Source organism: Sceloporus occidentalis, unplaced genomic scaffold (assembly GCF_023333645.1).
Source record: "Sceloporus occidentalis isolate IW3139 unplaced genomic scaffold, rSceOcc1.0.p SCAF_3, whole genome shotgun sequence".
In the NCBI taxonomy this organism is placed as follows: Eukaryota; Metazoa; Chordata; class Lepidosauria; order Squamata; family Phrynosomatidae; genus Sceloporus; species Sceloporus occidentalis.
This window is the reverse complement of record NW_028316983.1, coordinates 138,551,918-138,573,955: the sequence shown is the minus strand read 5'-3', so window position 1 is coordinate 138,573,955 and position 22,038 is coordinate 138,551,918. Positions and strand designations below refer to the sequence as shown.

At 42.0% G+C, this 22,038-nt stretch overlaps 1 protein-coding gene across 1 annotated transcript in view; it reads left to right on the top strand.

Moving 5' to 3' along the window:
- The first annotated feature begins 1,115 nt into the window (after positions 1 to 1,115).
- Positions 1,116 to 22,038, top strand: part of LOC149316874 (gamma-aminobutyric acid type B receptor subunit 2-like) — a 360,242-nt gene continuing 339,319 nt past the window's right edge. Inside the window, exon 1 of the mRNA XM_089516428.1 lies at positions 1,116 to 2,032. Coding sequence (XP_089372554.1) covers positions 1,727 to 2,032 — 306 coding nt within the window. The 5' untranslated portion in view covers positions 1,116 to 1,726. The remainder of the gene's footprint in view (positions 2,033 to 22,038) is intronic.

Sequence of the window (22,038 nt, the reverse complement as noted above, 5' to 3'; positions counted from 1 at the left end):
TGGAGGTGGGTTTATCCTTTTTGCTTGCTGCTGCTGTTGTGTGGCTTCAAGCCCTTTCCGACTTATGGCGACCCCTGAGGCGAACGTATGATGATGCGTGGGGTTTCCTTGGCAAGGTTTGCTCAGAGGAGGTTTGCCATCATCACCTTCCCCCTGAGGCAAACTACTATAAATGCCTGGTTTCTGTTACCTGTTGTAAAAAGAAGTGTGTGAGGGTGGCTGGGTGGGTTGGGAAAAAAGGCAGCTCTTTCTTTCTGGGTCCACAAAAGATGTCTACTTTTGGCTTGGGAAGCTGTCTATCACTAGAATAGAGACGATTGGCCTCCACTCCACAGCTTCCTGTTTGCTCTCAAATCAAGTGATGACTCTGGAGGCCAGGTAATAAATAAATGAAGTGTAAATGAAGGCAAATCAAGGGTAAGTAAAGGTAAATAAAGTGGGCTCTGGGGTGGTGCTTCCAGGGATGGCTCTGGAGGCCAGGGTCTGATTCCCAGCTGGAAGCCATGGAAGCCCACTGGGTGCCCTCGGGCAGGTCACACTCTCTCAGCCTCCTCAGGGGAAGACGGCAATGGCAACCTCCCTTCTCTGGAGACCCTTGCCAAGAAAACCCCTTATGGCCTTAATAAGCTTGCCAGAAGTTGGAAACGGCTCGAAGGCACACAGCAACACAACAAACCAAGCAAGCAAGCTGAAGAAGGAAGGAAGGAAGGAAGGAAGGAAGGCACAAGGACCCTTTGGGTGGGAGCTGAGGGAGCCATGATTTGCCTTGCTCCACACAAAGGGGGAGGGGGGCTTGCTTCAGAAAAAAGAGCCATAAGCCCCTCAAATGCCAACCCTCCATTAAAAAAACCACCACGTTGTGTTGTGTGTGTGTGTTTGTGAGAAAAAGAGAGAGGGGGCAGAAGCCCTTGGGGCTGAGGGAAAGGCGTGCTCTTGAGCCCCTCTTTCCCGCCTTCCCCTTTTCTCCCAGGAGGGGCTCCACGCAGCCCAGCCCTGCCTCGTCGCCTGCCCTCTCTTGCGGGGCTGTGTGTGTGTGTGTGTCTCTCTCTGTGTTGTGTGTGTCGCCTCCTCCTCCTCCTCCTCCTCCTCCTCTTCCTCGGAGGCAGCAGAGAGAAGGGCAATCCCGAGCAACAGCAGCAGCAGCAGCAGCAGCAGCATCACACAAACAAGCCCTCTCTCGGGAAGGAAGGGTTGAGGGAGGAAGGAGGGCTGCGGAGGAGAGCTCGCCTGCTGCCCCAGGAGCTGGAGCCACTCGGGGGGCTCCTCTTTGCAGTGGAAGGCGACGAAGGAAGAGGAGGAGGAGGAGGACTCCCGGGGAATGCGGCACACCAGCCTCCCGGCCAGCCCTGAGCAAGAAGAAGAAGAAGCAGGAGAAGAAGAAGCAGGAGAGCCTTGACTCAGGGACCCTCCTCCGTTGCTCCTTGCCCAGGAGACCCTCCTCTTGCTTGGCTTGGAGGCGCAGGAAGGAGCCCTGGGGCTGCCCTCGCCCAGCCTGGAAGGGGCTGAGTGAGGGGCTGAGGGGAAGGAAGGAAGGAAGGAGGAGGAAGAAAGGCTGTACTGCTGCTGCTGTTTGGAGGCTCCAAGGAGGGCAGGCAGGAGCCCTCTCCATCCTCCTCTCCTCCAGGAGGAGGACCAGAGCCCCTCTCTGCCAGGGGAGGAAGAGGGGGCGGAGGAGGGCCCCTGGGGCCTGCCCTCTCCCTCCGCTGCCCCCGGAGCATCCCGCAGGATGCCCGCCTCGCCAGGCTCCGCTGGGCTCCTGCCTTTGCTGCTGCTGCTGCTGCTGGGGCTGGGGCTGGTGTCCCTGGCCCGGGGCATCCCTCGGGGCCTGTCGGGGCTGGTGCCCGGCTCCGCTGCCACTGCCTCTAGCAGCACCCCTCTGGCCATCATGGGCCTGATGCCCTTAAGCGACTCGGTGGAGAAGGGCCGGATCGGGCGCGGGGTGCTGCCGGCCATGCAGCTGGCCATGGAGCAGATCCTCAACGAGTCCTTGCTCAGCCCTTACGCCCTCGACCTCCGCTACTACGACACCGAGGTGAGAGGGGCACCTTTCGGGGGAGGTGGGGGTCCTCCACAGCCTCCCCCTTTGGAGAGAGATCTCCCTGAAATGGAGTCACTCCGGTTCCTGATTGTGTGTGTATTATGTGTGTGTGTGTTTTGTGGCTACCAACCTGGAGCCAGGTTGGCCTTGAAACGATGCAGATCCAGAGAGGGAAAGGCAGGTTGGAAGTCCAGTGTATTGCGAAGGGAGCCACTCTGCTGCTGCTGCTTTGGGTCCCTTGCCTTTCCCTTTTCTTCTGCAGCAGCAGCAGCAGCAGCAGCATCGGTAGAGATCGGCCTTGGCTGCAAACCCTGCGAAGGGTATAAATGAAAGTGGGACTGTGAAAAGGGGGGGGGGGGATCCCTGGCTTTTCTGAAGGAGTCGGTCACTGGGGATCTGTGGAGGGGAAGGCTTCCTCTTGCAGTGCCACAACAAAAGCCTGGCAGCCTCTTCCATCTCCCCTTGGACCCAAGCGGGAGCTCCTCTCCGGAGCCTCTGCCCAGAAAGAGCAACAGATGCCAGGCAGGGATTTGGAGCTGGCCACCAGCGAGGCCTGAAGGGCGAATGGAGGGAGGCTTGGCACAGGTTGCTTTTGCTTGCAGGAGAGGAGGAGGAGGAGGGTCCGATGGAGGCCCCATTTGGAGGCCAGGAGCCACGATGCCCAAGCCTCCCCAGATGTGGAATGACTCCCTTGAAGAAAACCAGGTCCCCCTTTTTATTTTAACCCTGCGCATGGTTTCCATCCAAAGCCAACCTTGCTGCTGCTGGTGCAGACTGGCATTTGTTGTGGCAAGGCTTGTGGTGCTGGGGTGAATTCTCAATACACTGCCTTCTCTTCCCTTCTGCCCTGGCTTTCTTCTCTCTCTCTCTCTGGTTGCCAGGAGGCGCCCCTGTTGTGCCAGGAAGACTTGTGGACCCTCCTTGGTGTGGCATGCCATCGGTGCGGGTCCCGAAAGAGTTAATTTTGCAGTCCCCCCCTTCCTCCTCCTCCTCCTCCTCCTGCTCCTGCTCCTGCCATCCCCGTTGCAACGCCTGCCATCATGCCTCATCCCTCCTTGGAAAGACCTGAGGAGGGCCGGTGGGTGGCCCAGACCTTGGCAGGAGGAAGGCTCCTCTCTCTGAGATGGTGCCCCTTTTGCCCTGGGCCCCGGTCGGACCACATCCTTGCTTTCCTTGGGGGCCTCATTGTTTAGGGTTGGCGTTTTCTGAAGGGAACGTGTTTGCGGCAAAGAAAGAAATGCTGATTCAGTCTTGGACCTTTCCTGAAGGTGGCAGCATCTTCTTATGTAAGAAGCTCAAGCTGAACCCCCCTCTGCTGCTGCTGCTGCTGCTGCTGCTGTAAGGAATGCCTCCCGAAAAGCAAGGTGTTCACTTGCCATACAGCCCAGATTTGGCTCTGAAATAGTGCCCTGCTGCTCCTTTCTCCCCTCCTGCATTAGGCACTTGGCAGGCGTCCTTGCAAATCAGCAACATCCAGGTTTGCTGAGGAAGGAAGAGTTCCCTGGAGCTGGTCCCCTTTTGTTTCTGAATCCATTGGCTTCAGTGAAAGCGCCCTGGACAATGCTTCTGCTTAGAAAGGAAAGCCTGGAACAGCAGAATGTCAAAAAGCTGCCTGAAAGGGGATTTCTGTAACTGTGTTCACATGGGGACTAGTTATGGTTGCAATTGTCTTCAGAAGCTACTACTGATCGGCCATGGGGAGCTTCACAGAAGGAAGTCTGGCTGTGATTTTTGCTTCTCTCCACCATACAAAAGCAAAATATTTGTCATGAGATGAGTGTACTTGTTAGGAACCATGGGCCCAAACAGACAGGCCAAACTAAAGCTGCTTCAGGTCACTTTGGAGGTATGCTGTTTAAATGATACATGCGCCCTAAGAGGCCGGAAGCTGTGCCAAAGCTGTGCTCCAGTCTTTAGGACTGAAGCATGTCTTTGGTGCGGCTTCCAGCCTCTTAGCACCATTTAAACAGCATACCTCCAAAGTGATCTGCAGCAGCTTTATTTTGGCCTGTCTGTTTGGGCCCTATGACTAAAATCATGAGGAGAAAATAGTCGGATGTGCACTTTCCCCCCCTTCACACAGCAAATAAGAAAAACACTTGTTCATGTGCATAATGTTTTGAGTTATGTTTCGGTATGCTTTCATTTACACATTTCTATGAGGACGTAAAACAAATGCTGAAAACTCTCTTGTTGGCAGAGTGATCATATATATATATATATATATATATATATATAACTACAGCCTCATGGCAGTTTGCATGTATGAATGGTCCATCACAGAACACCTGAGGCAGAACTTCTCTATATCATCAACATTACCTTGAGAGAACCTTTGACATATACTCATCTTCCAGTCATTAGTGCAGTAAACAGAGAAAGAGAGTTGTGCGGATCAGGCCTCAGATAAAGGCATTCTAGATTAGTGCACAAATTTAATTACTTGTGATCTTATACATTTAGGAAAATATGTTTTCCTGCTTTCTTGTTCCTTTTTTAGTTGAGTGCAGTCATAGGAGACTACTTGCACCAGACTGTGGATAGGATAAGCATCTGAATGTGCCCAGGTATCACTGAAAGCAATGAGGTACATATGGCTAGCTGCAATTTGCATCTGGATGCAAATTGATTTGCAGACAAAGCGATCAATATGTCGAAGATGCTTCTTTGTGTGGATTTCCTTCATCTTGATCAATGTGGAGGCTGAGCAACAATCCTTTAAACATTTCACTCAGAGAAGAAATAACCTAAGCCAAAACAGATTTCGATCTTCTGAGTAGTCTCATGCTTAACATACACTTCCCCCATTTATTGATGCTAAGCTAGAATAACTAATAGAGAAAAGTCATGCTACATGGATGTTCAGAAAAAAGAAGGAAATGTGTCATTTTTTGTGGGTCTTTTGGGCTATGCGTCCATGTTCTAGACAAGTTTATTCCTGACGTTTCACCTACATCTTTGGCTGGCATCTTCTCTCTGAAGATGCCAGCCACAGATGCTGGCGAAACGTCAGGAAGAAACTCTTCTAGAACATGGACGCATAGCCAGAAAACCTCACAAAAAAACTATGGATGCCGGCCATGAAAGCCTTCAACTTCACAAAGGAAATGTGTGTTCTGTGCATTAAACAGGGCATGAGTTTATAAAGAGATGTAGATATCTATATCCTTTAAAGCTACTTTTGACAGAACTGATTTCCTTTATGATACAGAAAATGGCAAACTGCTTAGCTTATAAATATACTCTCTCATGTGATGAATGTGTGCATGCTGGTTTCATAATCTATAGCTGTCATGGGAAGCTATGGCGGATCATATTTTGGGAGGTACACACCGTCTTCTACATCATTGGACCTCAGCTAGTGGACTTATGTTCCCAGACCATGGGCAACATTATACCTCATGTGGGCTGTTACTAGCAGTACCTGTGCAATTCTCATCTTTGGCTTAAAGATTTTAAAAGATAAAGGTAGTGTAGGTGTGAGTGCATGTGTGTGTGTACAGGAGAAATTATGGATGACATTTAGAGAGGCAAGGCTTGGCTTCTTTTGTGGCTGTCACCACATGGGATTACTTTACCACAGGGATTTTGTTGCTTGCTGGTGCACTAGTTGCATGCCCTAAGTAACTACAATAAAGAAGCAAATGTATCTATTAGGTGTTGTGTCAAGGGTACCCATACTTTTATGTTAGGGCAAAAAAAGCAAAGGAGCTGGCTGTTTTACCTAAATTAGTATTGACCTAGTTATTATATTATTTTATAATTTATTTGTTAATAAAATACAGAGTGTGTTTTGCATTTTAGTGCCAAATACATCTAAAGATATGATTTTACACTTTGTTTCATCCTTCCTCTGCATTTATCTACCCCAAAAGGTGTGTGTATAGGATGAGTGGCAGAAGATCTTGCTGTGTGATTTTAAAAAAAAGAATTAAAGACACGACAAATATTAGATCCTGTGTCCAGTCCTTTGTCTTTGCCTTAGGTTAAAGGTGGGTCCTGGGCCTGAAATAATTCAGGTTTACGAGGTGATAGCCATTTAGAAAAACATCAAGCAGCCTTTAAAAAATGTTGAAAGCAAAACAAAAACAGGACAAGGGAGCTGACCATGGTGCTAGTTCTGCCAGGCCTATAAATGCAAACTGGAATCCCTAGCAGCTATAGAGGAAGACGTAGGTTGTAAAAATATTGGTAAGGTATTTTGATTTTATTGTTATAATACAAAGTTTTTCACTGACTCCAGTTTACATTTGCTAAGATTTTTGTTAATACAGAATATTGGGAGACTTGTGTTCCGTTTTCTAAAGCGGTTCTGTTACATCTAAAGAATGAGAGGCTGGGATAAGAGAGTGATGTGATAGTAAAGAGGTGAAATAGAAAAAGGCTGATCATTCTTTTCTTCAGCTGTCAGAACTGGAATTCTTTCTGTAAATAAATTAATTAAAATGCTTCCTAGAAACGTGACAGGATCCTCTAGTGGCTAGGTTTGTGGCCTGGCAAATTCTGAATCACAATCTATAGCTTTGTAAATAGTGGCCTCATTAATAGAATGTGTGCTTTGAGTTTAAAGAATTAGTGTTTGGTTTATGAGTCATCAGGTCCAAGAGTATGATGTAGTGAGAATATTATGAGATAGTTACTACACAATACGTTTGGCAGTTAGCCTTTGAATATAGGATTGATAGAAATACTGTGTTACATAGATCTTTTCATAGATCATTAGGTTACTCCAGTAGAAACTTCAGCAGCAAAATACTATATTATAGTCCTCTCAATTCCAGCGCCATTGGTCTAAGTCAGGGGTTCCCAATCTTCAGTCCTCCATTTGTTTTGGCCTTCAGATTCCAAATGCGTCAGTTAACTTGGCCAACAGTCAGGAATAATGAGAGATGAAGTCCAAAAAATCTAGAAGACCAAAGGTTGAGAACCACTGGTCTGAAGCAATGGGGCAAGCAGTGTCTAGGGCTAACCAAGACAGTTCATTTCTCTGGAGAAGTGGGAGCCACATAATTTTCCTTCCCAGAAAGTACAAATAGGTATTTGGTGAGGGGACACGCAAAAGAAGAAAGGAACATGCTAGTTCTTTCTCTCCTCTAATGGAGAAGTAGGGTGCTCTAAAGCAAGGTTGTTTTGCTGGCAGTTCAAATCAAATGCTGCAGCTCTGCATGCAGATTGCTTAACCCTTACCAGAGACATAGCTAGAATTTTGGGAAGGGGGGGGGGGGTCCAGACTAAGTGCCACCATTATAATGGAGCTTGAGTGCAGTGGCGCAGCAGCACACACCATTCATTTTTCTAATGGAAGGGGGGGGGGGTCCGGACCCCAAGGACCCCCCCCCCCCCAGCTATGTCCCTGCCCTTACTTACCTCATGCACATTTAAATAGCCTAAATTTTTGCACAATTTATAGCCAGGGTCTTTAAAATGTTATATAGGAAACATATAACGTGAAATGAAATAATTTTTAAATGGTTGTGGTATGCTAATATTTTCAATACAGCATTTGTATTTGAAGTCATGGCATATCAATTGATTAAACCCAAAATTTAAATTGGTTTATTTTATCTTTTTTAAAAATTTTTAGAAAATTTATACAACGTTGTCCTTTGGCCATTGGGGGGGGGGGGGGCAGGGTAAAAAAATATTCCTAAGCCACTGTGTTAGTGAGAGGCATAAATCAAATGAATTGAGGAAATAAATAGTAACTCAATGAAAGAAGTTTTATTTATCAGCACACTGGAAATGGAATGTGTAATCTTTATCTTGTAAGCAAACTGGTGCATTTAGTTACGAATAATACTATGTTTATTCATTAATTGCATTGAAAAGTAAACCTTAATTACTGTAGTTGCTTCTCAGCAAAGCATGATTAGGAGCTTATGAAAATTCTGTACATCTTTGGGAGAGTTACACAAAACATATTTAATGTCATTATGGGCATAGTGTTGCATATCTGAGCATTACATTTTCACAGACATGCATCCATGTACTTTGGGGAGTGATTTGCATGCATGTCTTGAAAATGAATGTATAAAGACTTCTTCCTAGATGCGTATACACTGGGTTATAATTTAAGGATGTTGGTTCTAATTTATGCCTGTCTGGAATCCATGCTACCTGGTGTTTGTTATTTGTGGATGTTTTGGCAATTCAATGGTAATTCAGTAGTGAAGGAGGAATATGTGACACTGTGACACTGTTCTGTTGCGCCCGAGGGAGATTATCTTGGCAAATATACTGTACAGAATATTCAGTGGGGTGATAATTTCTGCTAGCAAAATGTCCAAAATGACAAATATTTAAAATTAAAATAAGGCACCAATTCTAACAAGATCTGGTGGAAATTAAACATTAATCCCATTCTGTTTTACAGCATTCATTCTAATTGCCCCGTTAAACTGGCATTATACCTATGAATTTATAAAAGTGCATTTTTTCCGCATGGAAAAATATAGCACTGGAAAACGTTCCACAGCTATTTTTCCATGTCACATCACTGCCCAGTTTATGAGTGACACTGAGTGTGTAAAAAACAGCACCTATCCCAAAGAAAACACTTGCCCATATGGGGTTCCATTTAGTTGGCACCATGTTTAGGTGGGATCATTGCTCTTTGCTCATGGTGTGTTAGGAAGTCTTCCATATAGGGTGTTAGTGAGCACCCGAGTGATGGATGTGATGTTGCTTGTGCTATGCATCTGCACTGTAGAAATAATGCTGTTTGACACTACTTTAAGTGCTGTAGCTCCATCCTATGGAATCATGGCATTTGTAGTTTTACAGGGTCTTTAGCCTTCTTTGCAGAGTGCTGGTGCCTCACAAAACTACAGATCCCAGGATTCTGTAGGATGGAGCCATGACGGTTAAAGTGGTATCAATCTGCATTAATTCTACCGTGTCGATGCACCCACAATGTTTAAGTGTGAGTTTAAATGTGAGTTGAGCTGCATGTAACCCAGCTTAGATAACTTTATTTTGTATACCTGTTAACATTTTTATATCAGGTCTGTGTTACAAACACACTTATATAGAGCTACTGAGAAGCAAACTCTACTGTGCAGTGGGTCTTACTCCTAGGAAACTGGGTATAGGGTTTTAGCCATTTAACTACTAAAAATGAAATGGAAGTAGACATTTTAAATACTGGTTACTTAAAAGAGAAAATTGGTAAAAGCAAGCAGTTTGAAATCATACATCAAATGTAGAGTTTCCCAGGCAACTTTAAATCTCCCGTCTATTGAAGCAGATATCCTTATGGGAAAACTAGTATGTAGAGATGTATCCAGGGTGTGTTTCATAACGTTTGTGCTGAACAGAAGAGTATTGTGGTCATACAAAGAAGTACAGATATCCGACTGCCTCGTATGAAATAGCTTGATACTTTGATACTATGGAAGAAAACGTCTTACACCTTTTGGGGTAAAATAGCAATCAAAATGAATGGTGGTCATGTACCATTGTAAAGTTCCCCTGTTAGCAGTTCTGAAGTCTGATCCATTAAAGGTGCTGCACAGTTGAGCTACTATGTGTCCTGTTAGTAGCAAAACGGAGGATTAAAATATGAGCTGCAGTGTTCACTTGATGTTGACTTTTTCATATTGGAACAGGGAAGATTTTAACAGCAGTTTGATGTGCATGAATCAATAAATGATACACATATCCACACAACATTACATGCCTGCTGGGGTGCAGTGATACTGAGAATGATTATTTTATTATATCAACATTTCAGTGAGCAGACAGATCTGTATTCAGAAGAATTATTATTCTAATTTGTTTATAAATTTGTCAACTGCGAGTGATGATTTCTGCTAGCAAAATGTCCAAAATGACAAATATTTAAAATTAGATTTGGCAGAACAGTTTGCGTTGAGAATTATTCTTGTGAGGAACTGATTCACAGCAGCACTGCTGTGAGCAGGATTAGTGTCCAAATTGGAAAATCCAGCCTTGGAGAGCAGTTTATCCGTTAATAACAATTAGCTCTGTTCTTAGAGGGACACAGCGGCCCAAGAAGTATCAACTTCAAAATGTCAGACTGACAGACAAGCTGAGGCCTGTTTGCTCTAGAGATGAAAGCTCCAAAGGGAGGAAGGAAGTCAGAGAGAAAGTCTGGGAAAGATGTTTACTTGGAGATGGAGGATGTGCATGCTCCTGATTTGCATGTTGCTAATGATCAGATATTCTGAAGAGCGACCTGCTGCTCGGTCTCGCATCTCTGTTCTTGGACTTTTACCAGTCAGTCATCTTATGGAGAATAATAACATAACAGCAGGAGTGCTACCTGCAGTTCATGTAGCATTGCAACATTTACGCAGGCACTCATGGATTCTGAAGAACTATGAACTCCAAATATCATTCAAGGACACTCAGGTAAATGCAAATGAATTTGTTGGTACTGTGTTTTTTTCCAAAACCTTTACTCAAACTATTTTGATGGTTTGTTGAATTTATTTTTTTAAAAATTGTTTAACAAGGCAAATAAGTACCAGAGCCCTTAATTTCTTTTCTGTTAATTTCTCTTGTAGATTACACCACTAAATGAGCCTGAGATGCTTTGAAACAGCAATCTTGGGTGACTAAATGTAAAGCAGGGCAAGTCAATAGTGGCACAGCTCATCACACAGAAGTAAATATGTACCTTTGTATTATATGTAATCAGGCCATTGATCTATTCAGCATGGCATTGTTTACACCTTAGTAGAAACTCCTAAAGGAGTCAGCAGAGGACTCTCCCAGTACTGCTTTCTGAGAACCTTTTGACTAGAGATACTAGGGACTGAATCTTGGATGTGTATATTCAAAGCAAATTTCCATCAGCTTCTGCTTGTTAGGAGTGCCCAGAAATTCTGTATATGTTCAATGAAAGCACCATTCACTTTCGGGGGGATGTGGAACAATGAGATTGGTGGGCACAAGATTCATAGCTTATTCCAAAGATGTGCTCTTGAGTATATTTAATATGACAATTAGGAAAAAAGAGAGTATATTTTCAAAATATTTGTGGAGATTTTCTTTGAAAAAATCCCACAGAAACTAGCAGCATTATTAATACAGAATTAACATTCAGCACGCCATTTTAGAAGTATGATCTGTCATGTGAGGATGGCAGAGCTACTGCTTACCCACTCTGCCCCTCTTCTGCCAAAATGGCATGCTTGATAAGGAAGATAGCATTGTTGTGTCATAAGCTAGTGTGTTAAGATTGCAGTTGTTTGTGCACTTACTTGACATTAAGCCCAGTAGGGTTTAGTAGGGTTTAACCTCCAAGACAGCACACCTAGATTATTGCCCAAGGCAGAACTGAGAAATTACTCATAAATAATTCCACTTTTGCACTCACAAAGACCCAACTTACATTACATAATGAAGGAAATTTTGATTCCTTTTACATTGCAATGGCTTCTTTGTTTTGCAGATTTTAGTGTGACCTTCTCAAGCTTGTGTTTTGTAGTACAGGCCAGTGCGTTTGTTGTACAGACCAGTAAGTTGTTGCATCTAATCACTTTTGGAAAGCAAAAAGTTACTTTTAAAAACTCACTCTATAATGGGTTAATAAACTGCTTATGGCAGGTTTGGAACTGTAACTACAGCTAATTACTTTAAAAAAAAGTAAATTCCCAACCTCTGGAATAATATTTCAGGGTAGCCATCTTGGCCATATAGCAAAGTACAATAACATCCCAAATCCGCAAAGCAGTGATACTTTTATTTGGCCAGTCAAAATGCACAAAATACACGATGCAAGCTTTCAAAGCTCCATTGGCTTCTTCATCAGGCGAAGATGTTAAAAATCATGCAGGAGAAAAATAAATAATAAAATGACAATGTTAGTCATAGATTTTCATTTTCTCAAGGTTGTATTTTGGAGGGATATTTATGCAAGTGAGTCCCTCATCCTTCTGGCCATATGGCACTGGGAACAAAGCATTTCAAAATCCAGGAGATAAAATTTGAATTCTATTAGCAATGCAAAATAATACTTCTTCTGAAATCCCAGATGTCTCCATCCTTTGTGAGGTTACACCCCACTTTGTTAGGTAGAGAACACTGAATTTCTTAAGCAAAGTCTCCATATTTTACATTAGGAAAATTTTAGATTTTGTTTTGTAAAATATGCCAAATGTAGCCAAAGGTGAAAATGGTGGGAGTTGCAGTCCAACAATATTTGGAGGGCTACAGTTACTTGCCCATGATTTAGATTCATTTTCTTCCAGGGTGAGTAAAGGATATAGATTTTTGCACTAGGGCAGTGGTTCCCAACCTGTGGGTCGGGACTCCTTTGGGGGTTGAACGACCCTTTCACAGTGGTCGCCTAAGACCATCGGAAAACACATATTTGCATGTAGCAATAATTGTATGGTTGGGGGTCACCACAACATGAGGAACTGGTCGAGGCATTAGAAAGGTTGGGAACCACTGCACTAGGGAAAAGATGGATTTGGTGGTAGACAAGAAGAAGAGAAGGAAAAAGATTGCAGTTTTGTAAACCCCCCCCCCCCCCCCCAGTCAACCCAAATCTTATCAGGTAAAACAGATATTTTGCTTTGGAGCTTCTTTGTATTGCAAAGTGTCTTGAGGCACATTCTAGAATGCATGCTCAATTCACATAGCATTGCTTGACTTGTTGGGTCTCCCTGTGTCCTTAGGTGAACTAAGTGTCTCCCTCCAAGTGCCCAGACTCTATCTTGTTTCTGCTCATTGCTGAGAAGACAAGTGATTTTGGACAAGCTGTCTTTCATGCAGGAAACTAGTTTGCTATTGTTGACCTTCTAACATTTTATCAGCTTCCCAGTATGAAATGCCTCCGTTTAGAAAAATCCCCAAGAATTCCCTATAGCATTCTCTGTTCTGTGATACACAAGGGATCCTTTTCCTTGGCAGAAAAGGTTCTCAGCAGATGGACAATTTAAAATCCACTTCTTTACAGTAAGCAGTCTTTTCCTCGCTTATACGTTGACTGGCTCCTCTCTTCTAAGCTTATGTGTCAGCTGTCACAGGTACTTGTCACTTAAGAGCTTTAGAGTGACATTTCCCAGTCTCCCTGGATTTGCTTGCTGGAAGAGGGACATAGGTACACTAGAATTATCTGAAATTTCTCTTTGTTTTTATTCATATGAATATCCTCTCAGATTCTTTTGATGGAAGAAATTGCTTCTCCTTCACATTGTACAATTCAAATGGAGAACCGACATAGTAATCAAACAAGATTAGCGACAACTGTCAAGGCTATATAATAATGCTGTATTCATTTGACTTGGTGGTTAGCATCTCTCTGGAAGCTGTTTACCTGGTTTTGATTTAAGGTTAATGAGCAATTGTCAACCTCTTTCATCATCAGAGTCTTTATTCGATTATAAAGCATAATAATAAACCTCTTGTGTTTGCTTTAATCTTTCCTCAGAACACTGGGCAGAAGGAAGCTGTAGTTTAATTTATGCTTATATTAAATGTGAAAAACAGGCATCTTTATTGTATTCGGTATGCTGTGATGCTGACCTGTATGAGACATGAGGTTCTTTATTCAACAAGCTTTTCCTAGATTGGCTATTCCTTAAAACAACAAGAAAAACAGAAGACAGAAAAAAAAAAATGAAAAAAGAAGACACACCATTAAACTCTTCCCACTTGTTGTTTACTAGCAGGGTAGGAAACACGTTGTTCTCCATAGTTACTGATGGCTAGAGCTACCAATGAAGAGTAATAAGGCTATCAGTGCTAGTCTTATCGTCCACTAGTAGTCATGATGGTTATGTTGCCTTCTTTATTGAAAACCACATGGCTCTGAATACAGACTGGTGGGAAACATGAGTGGGAAGGTGCTGTTGCACTCATGCCTGCTTGTTTGAATCCTGTAGTCACCTTATTGTTCACTACAAGAAAAGACGGCTGAACTAGGTAGGCCCTTATTCTGATCCAGCGGGGCTCTTTTTGTGATCTTATGATTGTATTAGCAATTTGATTGGAAACATCTTTATCAACAATTGAAAAAGAAATCAATTGCACACACACACTTCTGGCATGAGAAACTTCATATTCCCTCGTTGATGCTGAAGATAAAGCCAATTTAGGTTTTCATTTCTGGTCACTTCATCTCAAAAAGGGTATTGGAGAGTGGGAAAAGGCAATAAGAAAGCTGACAAGCAAGCGGCTAGAGTGAAAAAGCTGAAGCTCCTTTCTATACCCCTTATCAGTGCACTTAAGTACTCCCTAAGTAGTTTACAATGTGTAAACTAATTGCTCCCAACAAGCTGGGTATTCATTTTAGCGACCTATGGAAGGATTCAAAGTTGAACCAACCCTGGAACCCTGCCTGGGATTGAACTCACAACCATGAGCCTATGAATGGGTGCAGTACTGGCATTTAACCACTGCATCACCAGGGCTCCTAATATAATTATGAGAGGACTTATTTTTAGAGGTTGATAGAATTGTACAGAAAATGGCACCCCCCCTTGTTAAGATTAAATTGCAAACAGAAAGGTTACATGCTTTGTTAGATTAAAGAGTGCCCAAACTGGGGGACTTATCACCTTCCAAGTTGCAATGCTTGCAAAAAAGTAAGACGTTCATCCTACAGTTTTAAGATCATTGCAGGGTTAATGAAATGTATGTTTTCTTACTTCCCTATCTCTATGTATATTGGATGTTAGCACATATATTTCCAGGGCTGTTAATCATAACCACAAAAATATTCTTATCTGATGGTTGAAATGAATGTAGTATGCTTTGTAGTTTGCATTGTCATTCCCTCTCCTTCTACATTTAGCACTAAGAAAATAGAAAAGTTTTTCTTGCGCACTTAAATATAGTGGCAGCACCACACCTATCAAATAATGAGTCATTTCAACAAGTGGCTATTTTTATTTGGGTGCTCACAACCCAATGGAAAATAAAACTTGTTACAGGGAATGAGGGAGCATAAGGCTAGTTCAGAATATAGACGTGCACCTTTTTAATGCTGGTCTGTGATCATAATACATTTCAGATTACACAGAAGTTGTCATAATATTTAGTATATTAAGATATTTCTAAATATGTTGGTTCAATTACAGTTGAATAAAAATAGAATTTCTTCAGTGGTGAGTCTGATTTTCAGTACTCCATTAAAAAAAAATAGAGCATATGCATAAAATATGCATGTTTAGGCCGCACATAGTCATTGTAGCCTGCCAAACAGTCATTAAAGTTAATTAACAGAATCACACATTTCAGTCAAGTCTTTGGACTTTTATTTCATCACCTCAGCTCCTGGCATAAATTATTAAATTGAAATGTAGCCCAAATGAAATAGCTGCAGACAATGAGAAGGTTGACATGGAGCAAATATTATTTTAAGCTGTTGTATACATGTAGCTATAACTGATCCCCCACATCACATTTATTAATTCCCTTGAATGCATTGTAGTCAAAGCTGTATGCCTATATACACCTGAGTTCTGAACATCCTTGATTGTGACAGCATCAGATGAACAGTGACAAACAGTAAGGACATTGCTATGCTATTCAGTTTGGAAGAACATGATGTAAATTTCTTGAAAGAACAAGTGTTCTTCAGATTTGGAGGAGGGCACAGCTACGATGTTTAAAATATAAAATTCAAAACATTCCCTCAGAATTATATCAACTAAAGTTAAGTCTTTCTGCTGTAAAGTCCAGTGACAATTCTGATAATGTACTGTTCCACAATTTGAAAGAGAGCCTTTCCCTGCACAGCCTGAGAGGCTTTTCTCTAGTGAGGGGTAAGCTCTGATGTCTATACAGGCTCCATAATGCTCATGTATGTTACCACTCCTTTGCTCACTCTTGACTGTTGTATACTCTGCTAATAGGATAATCCCCAATCTGCTTTTCTCTTTATCTTCTTGTTTTCATGCTCTTCTTAACTTCAGTGTTTTACCACCTATTCTCTACCAGTAAAATGTTTCAAAGACAAGATATTACTCTGTCCCTGTTTTCTCATTTCCCTCTTTATCTATCCACATAACTTATCACATACAAAGTACAATATAGCAAAAAGAGAGAAAAATAAATCAGCCATTAAACAGTGTCACATTCCTTTATATTGTTGCAACATAAGCAGAGTATTTCAAGGGAGTGCAAAAGAGAGAGAGAGAGAGAGAGAGAGAGAGCCATTGATCTATTAATAAACTGACTGAGCCCCACAAAAAAGCAACCCCCCCAAAAAAAACCCAACCCTCATCTTCTCTTAGTAGACAGCTTTGTTGTCACCAGAATAAATGTCTTCCATAGAGGGTGAATTGCAGGAGGAAGATTAGCCTAGGTGATTTGCACCTTGTGTAGTTGGATGTTCAGAATATGGATATTCCAGACAGATTGTACATTTCTTTAGCCAGAGTGTTATAGAGGTGTGAAGGGACAAAACCTGAATGTTCACTGATAATTTTTATTACAGCTATTTCAGAAGTTTTGTGGTGTTGGATATTTGTGAGTTTCTGCTGCACAACAAAAAAGATAGTAAAACCCTTCTAGATTTGTTCTACATGTGTACATAGAGTCAAAGCTTTGGCCATTATATCCTGATGCTATAGTCAGCTCTGATTCCACACAAAAAAATTATACTACACTACATCTGCTCTATTTTTAAGGTGCCATAGGACTCTTTATTATATCCAATATATGATGGATTTAAAATTTTCATACATTTTGGGGAGATGGGAGGCAACAGTATTGCAACAGATCTTACATTTCATGTCATAATGATGTAACAGACATAGAGAATCAACAGTGCTGTACAGCATACTACAAGTACTAGCATAGTGCCTGTACAGTCATTCATATATGACTTATATGTTGACTGTTCAGGGACATGGTCCAGATGATGATCTAGATATGTGTTTTACATTTCACTTTTAACATCCTCTCCCCACTTTTTTCCATCACAAGACTTTGATAGTCAATATGTAAAACCCTTTTGGACTAACACACACCTCTGTACTTCAAGAGATCAGATCTCTTAGCAGTAGAGACTCAGCAAGCTGTTCAGTTCAGCCTGAGTTCATGTGAGTTAAACATATCCATTACTAAGCCTATTTAGAGTGCCTAGAATAGATGTGTGCCCTACAATGCGTGAACACAAGGGGAGGTGGGGAGGAAGAGAAGAAAGTACATAATGCCAATCACACTGATATCTGTGTTACTCGCTGCTTTCCTAGATTCTCTGTCATGTACAAGAAATGTCTAGATGGCATTGGGATCAACCAACATCAACACCCAACTCAACACACTGTCCAAAAACCACCTTCCTGCTCCTCTTGCTTGAAAACACTCAGTCCCTTCCCCCACACAAAGAGCTCTGATGTGAGTCCACAGGAGAAGGACAGGCACGAGCTCAGCAGGTCAAGAGGAGATAGGCATCAGGTATGAACCATAACCCTCACATATGTCTCCTGCATTTGCAAGTGGCATTTCAACTGCTACACCCCCTCACAAGCCATGCCCTTGGAAAAGGCTATTTTAGGTTTTCAAGCTGCAGAATTTGAGGTTGACACTGGACCTTCAAGTGTGGTTGCTGAGTATATTCTGGAAAAAGTAGCATGGTGTAAAATGGAGGTGGGATGCCTATAAATCATGCTGTGGAGAGACCCAGGCAATTTAGGATCTCTTGCTTGCTTTGTTTATTTCTTTGTCTACACTTTTGTATCCTGCCTTTCTTCCACGGAATACACAGTGATACACATTTTATTCTTTTATGCATTTCTATCCCTATAACAACTGTATGAGTTAGTTTAGGTCAATAGATAGTGACTAGCTCAAGGTCACATACAGAGATTCACAACCAGAAAGGAAGTTTCCATGTGAAAGTAGACCAAGTCTATGAAAGCTCATGCTACCAATTTCTCTCTTTCTGTTAGTCTTAAAAGTGCTGCAAGATCCCTTTGCATACTGTTTTTCTGGACTAGGACAGCTATGGCTTAGAATTCCCCAATTCAAGTTTGACATTCTGTCCTTTATTAATGGTTCTCACAATTTCAGCCTCCAGATGTTTTGGACTTCAGCTTCCAGAAATGAGTACTGATGATCGTGGTTATCCTTGGAATTCAGAGCTAGGTGTTTGTTGTCAGCATGACAAAAACATTAATACTGAGTGGAGGCTGCTAGCCAATTTACATAGCTGATGTGTATGAGCCTGAATTAAATATATATGGGCCTAAATTTTAAGATGGGCTGTGTTTGTGGGCATTTTGCTGCCGTAGTCATAGTAAAGCAAAATTACATAGCTGTAGCTTGAGGATCATTCGGTGTATTCAGGTTTGCTGGTTCTTTTGTAGAACAGTTCCTTTCACTCATTCACTGTTTCCAATTCTTTCTTTTTTCTATAATCTCCTTAATATGCTGTTTCTGGCATATCATTTTGTTTACACAGGGCAAACAGGGGAACACAGAAAGGTGGGATATAAATTAAAGATAAATAAAACAAATAGCCTGATTATTCTTAGAAATAACTGGTTCTTTGATTTCTAAAATAAAAATTGTTTTCCGCTTAACTTGTAGTGTGCATTTGTATAGCATCAACAGTTTAATGCAGCAATAGATCAAACATTAGCATTTAGAGTGTTTTCTTACATCCCAAACATGCTCCAAAAAGCATTAATAAGCTAATGCTAACATTTTCTTGCTTTGAGGTAAGTAGGTGCTATGACTAATTTTTTTAGATTAAAAACCAAAAATTTTTCACACAGAGAAGTTAAATGTTTTGCTCTTTGAGAAGGCCTGTGTTAAATCCTCCACCCACAGTCTTGACCTGAACCCTTTGAAGTGAATGGTAAAATTCCATGGAGTTCACTGGGGCGGAATCATTATTAGCTTTCATTCTTTGAACAGCATGCAACCTTGAAACAGGAAGAAAGCTAACCACTGCCTACAAAGAAGTCCCATGTCAGGAATTACTTTTCAAGCCTGCCAGTATCTTGGAATACAAGCCTATCTGAGGATGTTAAAGTGCTTCTCTCCTGGAGACTTGTGGATAGCTGTTACAGCCTCCTGTTGGACCTCTAAAAGGATGTTTGTCATTCTGGCATTTGTCATACCTGAGCTGGAAGTGTGAAACTGTCTCTGAAATGTCCTGTTTTGTATGTTTCTCTTTGACCTATTCTTTCAGTTAGGTGCTCCCAAATCTAGATGTTGGAATCAGCCCAAGTGAGCATTGCCAATGGTTGAGGATTTTTGGAGCTAGAATTTAATCACATCTGAGTTTGGAAACCACTGAATAGATCCTTTCCGAAGTCTGTTTAGTCTCCATTGTGTGTCTGTTAGGTCTTCCTTGTCCACCTTTCCCTGTGCACAATCCTGTCCAGTTTAGCTTTCTTTACACTGACCCAGCTATGCTGTCCGCATGTCCTGTCAATTTATGTGTGCTGCATTGTCTGGATATGCTGTATACCATTTTAGAACCTGCATATAAAAGATCATGACACCATAACACATATGCAGATGGAAAGGATTTCCAGGACCTGATTTCTTTTCCATGTATGTCTGTATATCCCTTCAAGTCACTTGTCAGCTTATGGCTACTCCGTGAATCCCATTGGGTTTTCTTAGGCAATGCCGGTTTCTTCCTCTGAACGGGTGTTCATTATTGGTCACCCATCCAAGTACTAACCAGAGCTGGCCCTGTTTAGCTTCTAAGATTAGATGGGATCTGGTGCCTTTAAGATATTTAGGCCTACCTTCTTTTCCCTCACATTGTGAAGCAAACTGAGCAGAAGATGAATATTCTGAAACTGGAGAAAAAATTGGCAAGAATTTGTGACTACCAAAAAAAAAAAAAAAAAAAAAAAAAAAAAAAAGCAGTTGTACTGAGAACAAGTGTTGTAGGAAAATAACCCATATTACTTTTTCAAAAGCCTTTGTAGGAAAACACTCTCAGAAAGTAGAAGGAAATGTTTCCTTGATGTTGGGGAAGAGGCAGAGGAGTCCTTTACTGTTGTACTTCTGGGTCATTTGTCAGGGTGACTAAATGGATGGAAATGAAATGATATTCTGAGTGACATAAATGTTGACTTGTTGCCTAGATCTCTTTAGTCCATTAATAGATGCATCTGCTTCATGGTAGACAAACTACTGAAACCTTTATATGTTTACTTGTCTATCCTGTAAATCTATTGCTTTAGTAGAAAATGTAGGCAAGTTTCCTATCACCTCATATATGTCCCCATAATATCAGGTGCAAAGACTCTAAAGCAGTGATTCCCAAACTTTGGTCCTCCAGGAATTTTTCAGTTTCAGCAACCAGAAAGCCCGGCCACTTTGAGCAACAGTCAGTAATTCTGGGAGCTGAAGTCCAAAATATCTGCAGATCCAAAGTTTGGGAATCACTGGTCTAAGGCATATCCACTTTCATAAGCGGGGTACAGACCGCCCAAAGAGGGCGGTCTTCTGGTGCCTGGTTTTCCGCTGGCGCGAAAAAACCCAGCAAAAAGCGGGTTCTTTCTACGCTGCAATGGCAGCGCAATGAGTGCACCACAGTACGCTGCTGGTGCACTCGTTACGCAAGTGCCATGCGGTACTGTGTGGATGCCGCGCAGCACTTGTGTAACAATGGCAGCGCCCATGTGTACAGGGCGCCGCCATTTTCACGCCCTCATCACATGCTAGGGTTGAGGGGCGTATGGAAACCCTGCCCCGAGGCAACCCTAGCACGTGACGAGGGCGTCTTAAAGGGCCAGTATGTACCGGGCCCCAGTTAACAGAATGGCTATTAGTAAGACCTTTTTAATTGTATGATATTCGAGGAGCCCCTTTGTTACGGACAGTAACTGTTATATCTGTGTGTAAAACAACTGGCAGGTGTAATTTCAGAGCCACTGGTAATAATCCTTGAGAGCTCCTGGAGAACAGGAGAAGTTCCAGCAGACTGGAGGAGGTCAAATGTCCCCATCTTCAAAAAGGGAGGAAAAGAGGACCCAAACAAATACTGCCCAGTTGTTGACGTCAATACAAGGAAAGATTTTAGAGCAGATCATTAAACAGAAAGTCTGTGAGCATTTAGAAGGGAATGCCATAACAGCAAAAAATCAATAAGGGTTTCTCAAAAACAAGTCATGCCAGACTAATCTTATCTCTCTCTTTTTCTGAATAAAATTACCAGCTTGGTAGATGAAGGGGATGTAGGCTAGACAATGCTACTGTTAGGTGGAATTATAATTGGTTGCCTGGACGAACTCAAAGGATGCTCACCAATGGCTCCTCTTCATTCTGCAGAGAGGTGACTAGCAGGATGCCACAGGGTTCTGTCCTGGGCCCAGTGCTATTAAACATCTTTATCAATGACTTGGATGAAGGAATAGAGGACATGTGTATGAAGTTTGCAGATGACACCAAATTAGGAAGAGTCGCTAATATTCCAGAGGACAGGATCAAAATTTAAAATGACCTTAATAGATTAGAAATCTGGACCAAAACTAACAAAATAAATTTTAACGGGGAGAGTAAAACAGTAAGGTACTGTACTTAGGCAGAAAAAAATGAAATGCATGGATTTAGGACAGGGGGACACCTAGCTTAATAACAGTAAACGTGAAAGGGATCTAGGAATCCTACTGTTTTAATAGTAAGGTATTTAAGGAGCTCCTTTGTTATGGGCATTAATTGTTATTTGTGTATGTGAACCATTTCAGTTTCAAGAAAAAGAACATAAGAAGAACTTTATTGATCAAAACAAAGCCAGGCATCTTTTCTCCATTAGTTGCCAGCCAGATATCTCTGAGCAATTCAGAAGCAGGGAGCAGGCTTTTCCCAATGCTTGTCTTCAATTCAGCACAAGAAAGCTTTTCTTTTAGAGGAGCTGTAAAGAAGTTATGAACTTCCAGTTACATGGAAGATTTGAATGTTTGTTCATGATGTATACTGGTTGAAATATTTTTTTGGCAGCAAAAAAGATACCAAGATACCAACGACAGAAGAATGGCTGAACAAACTTCTTGATGAGATGGAAATGGTCAAACTCACAAGATTAATACAGAAGCAAAAAAAAGTAG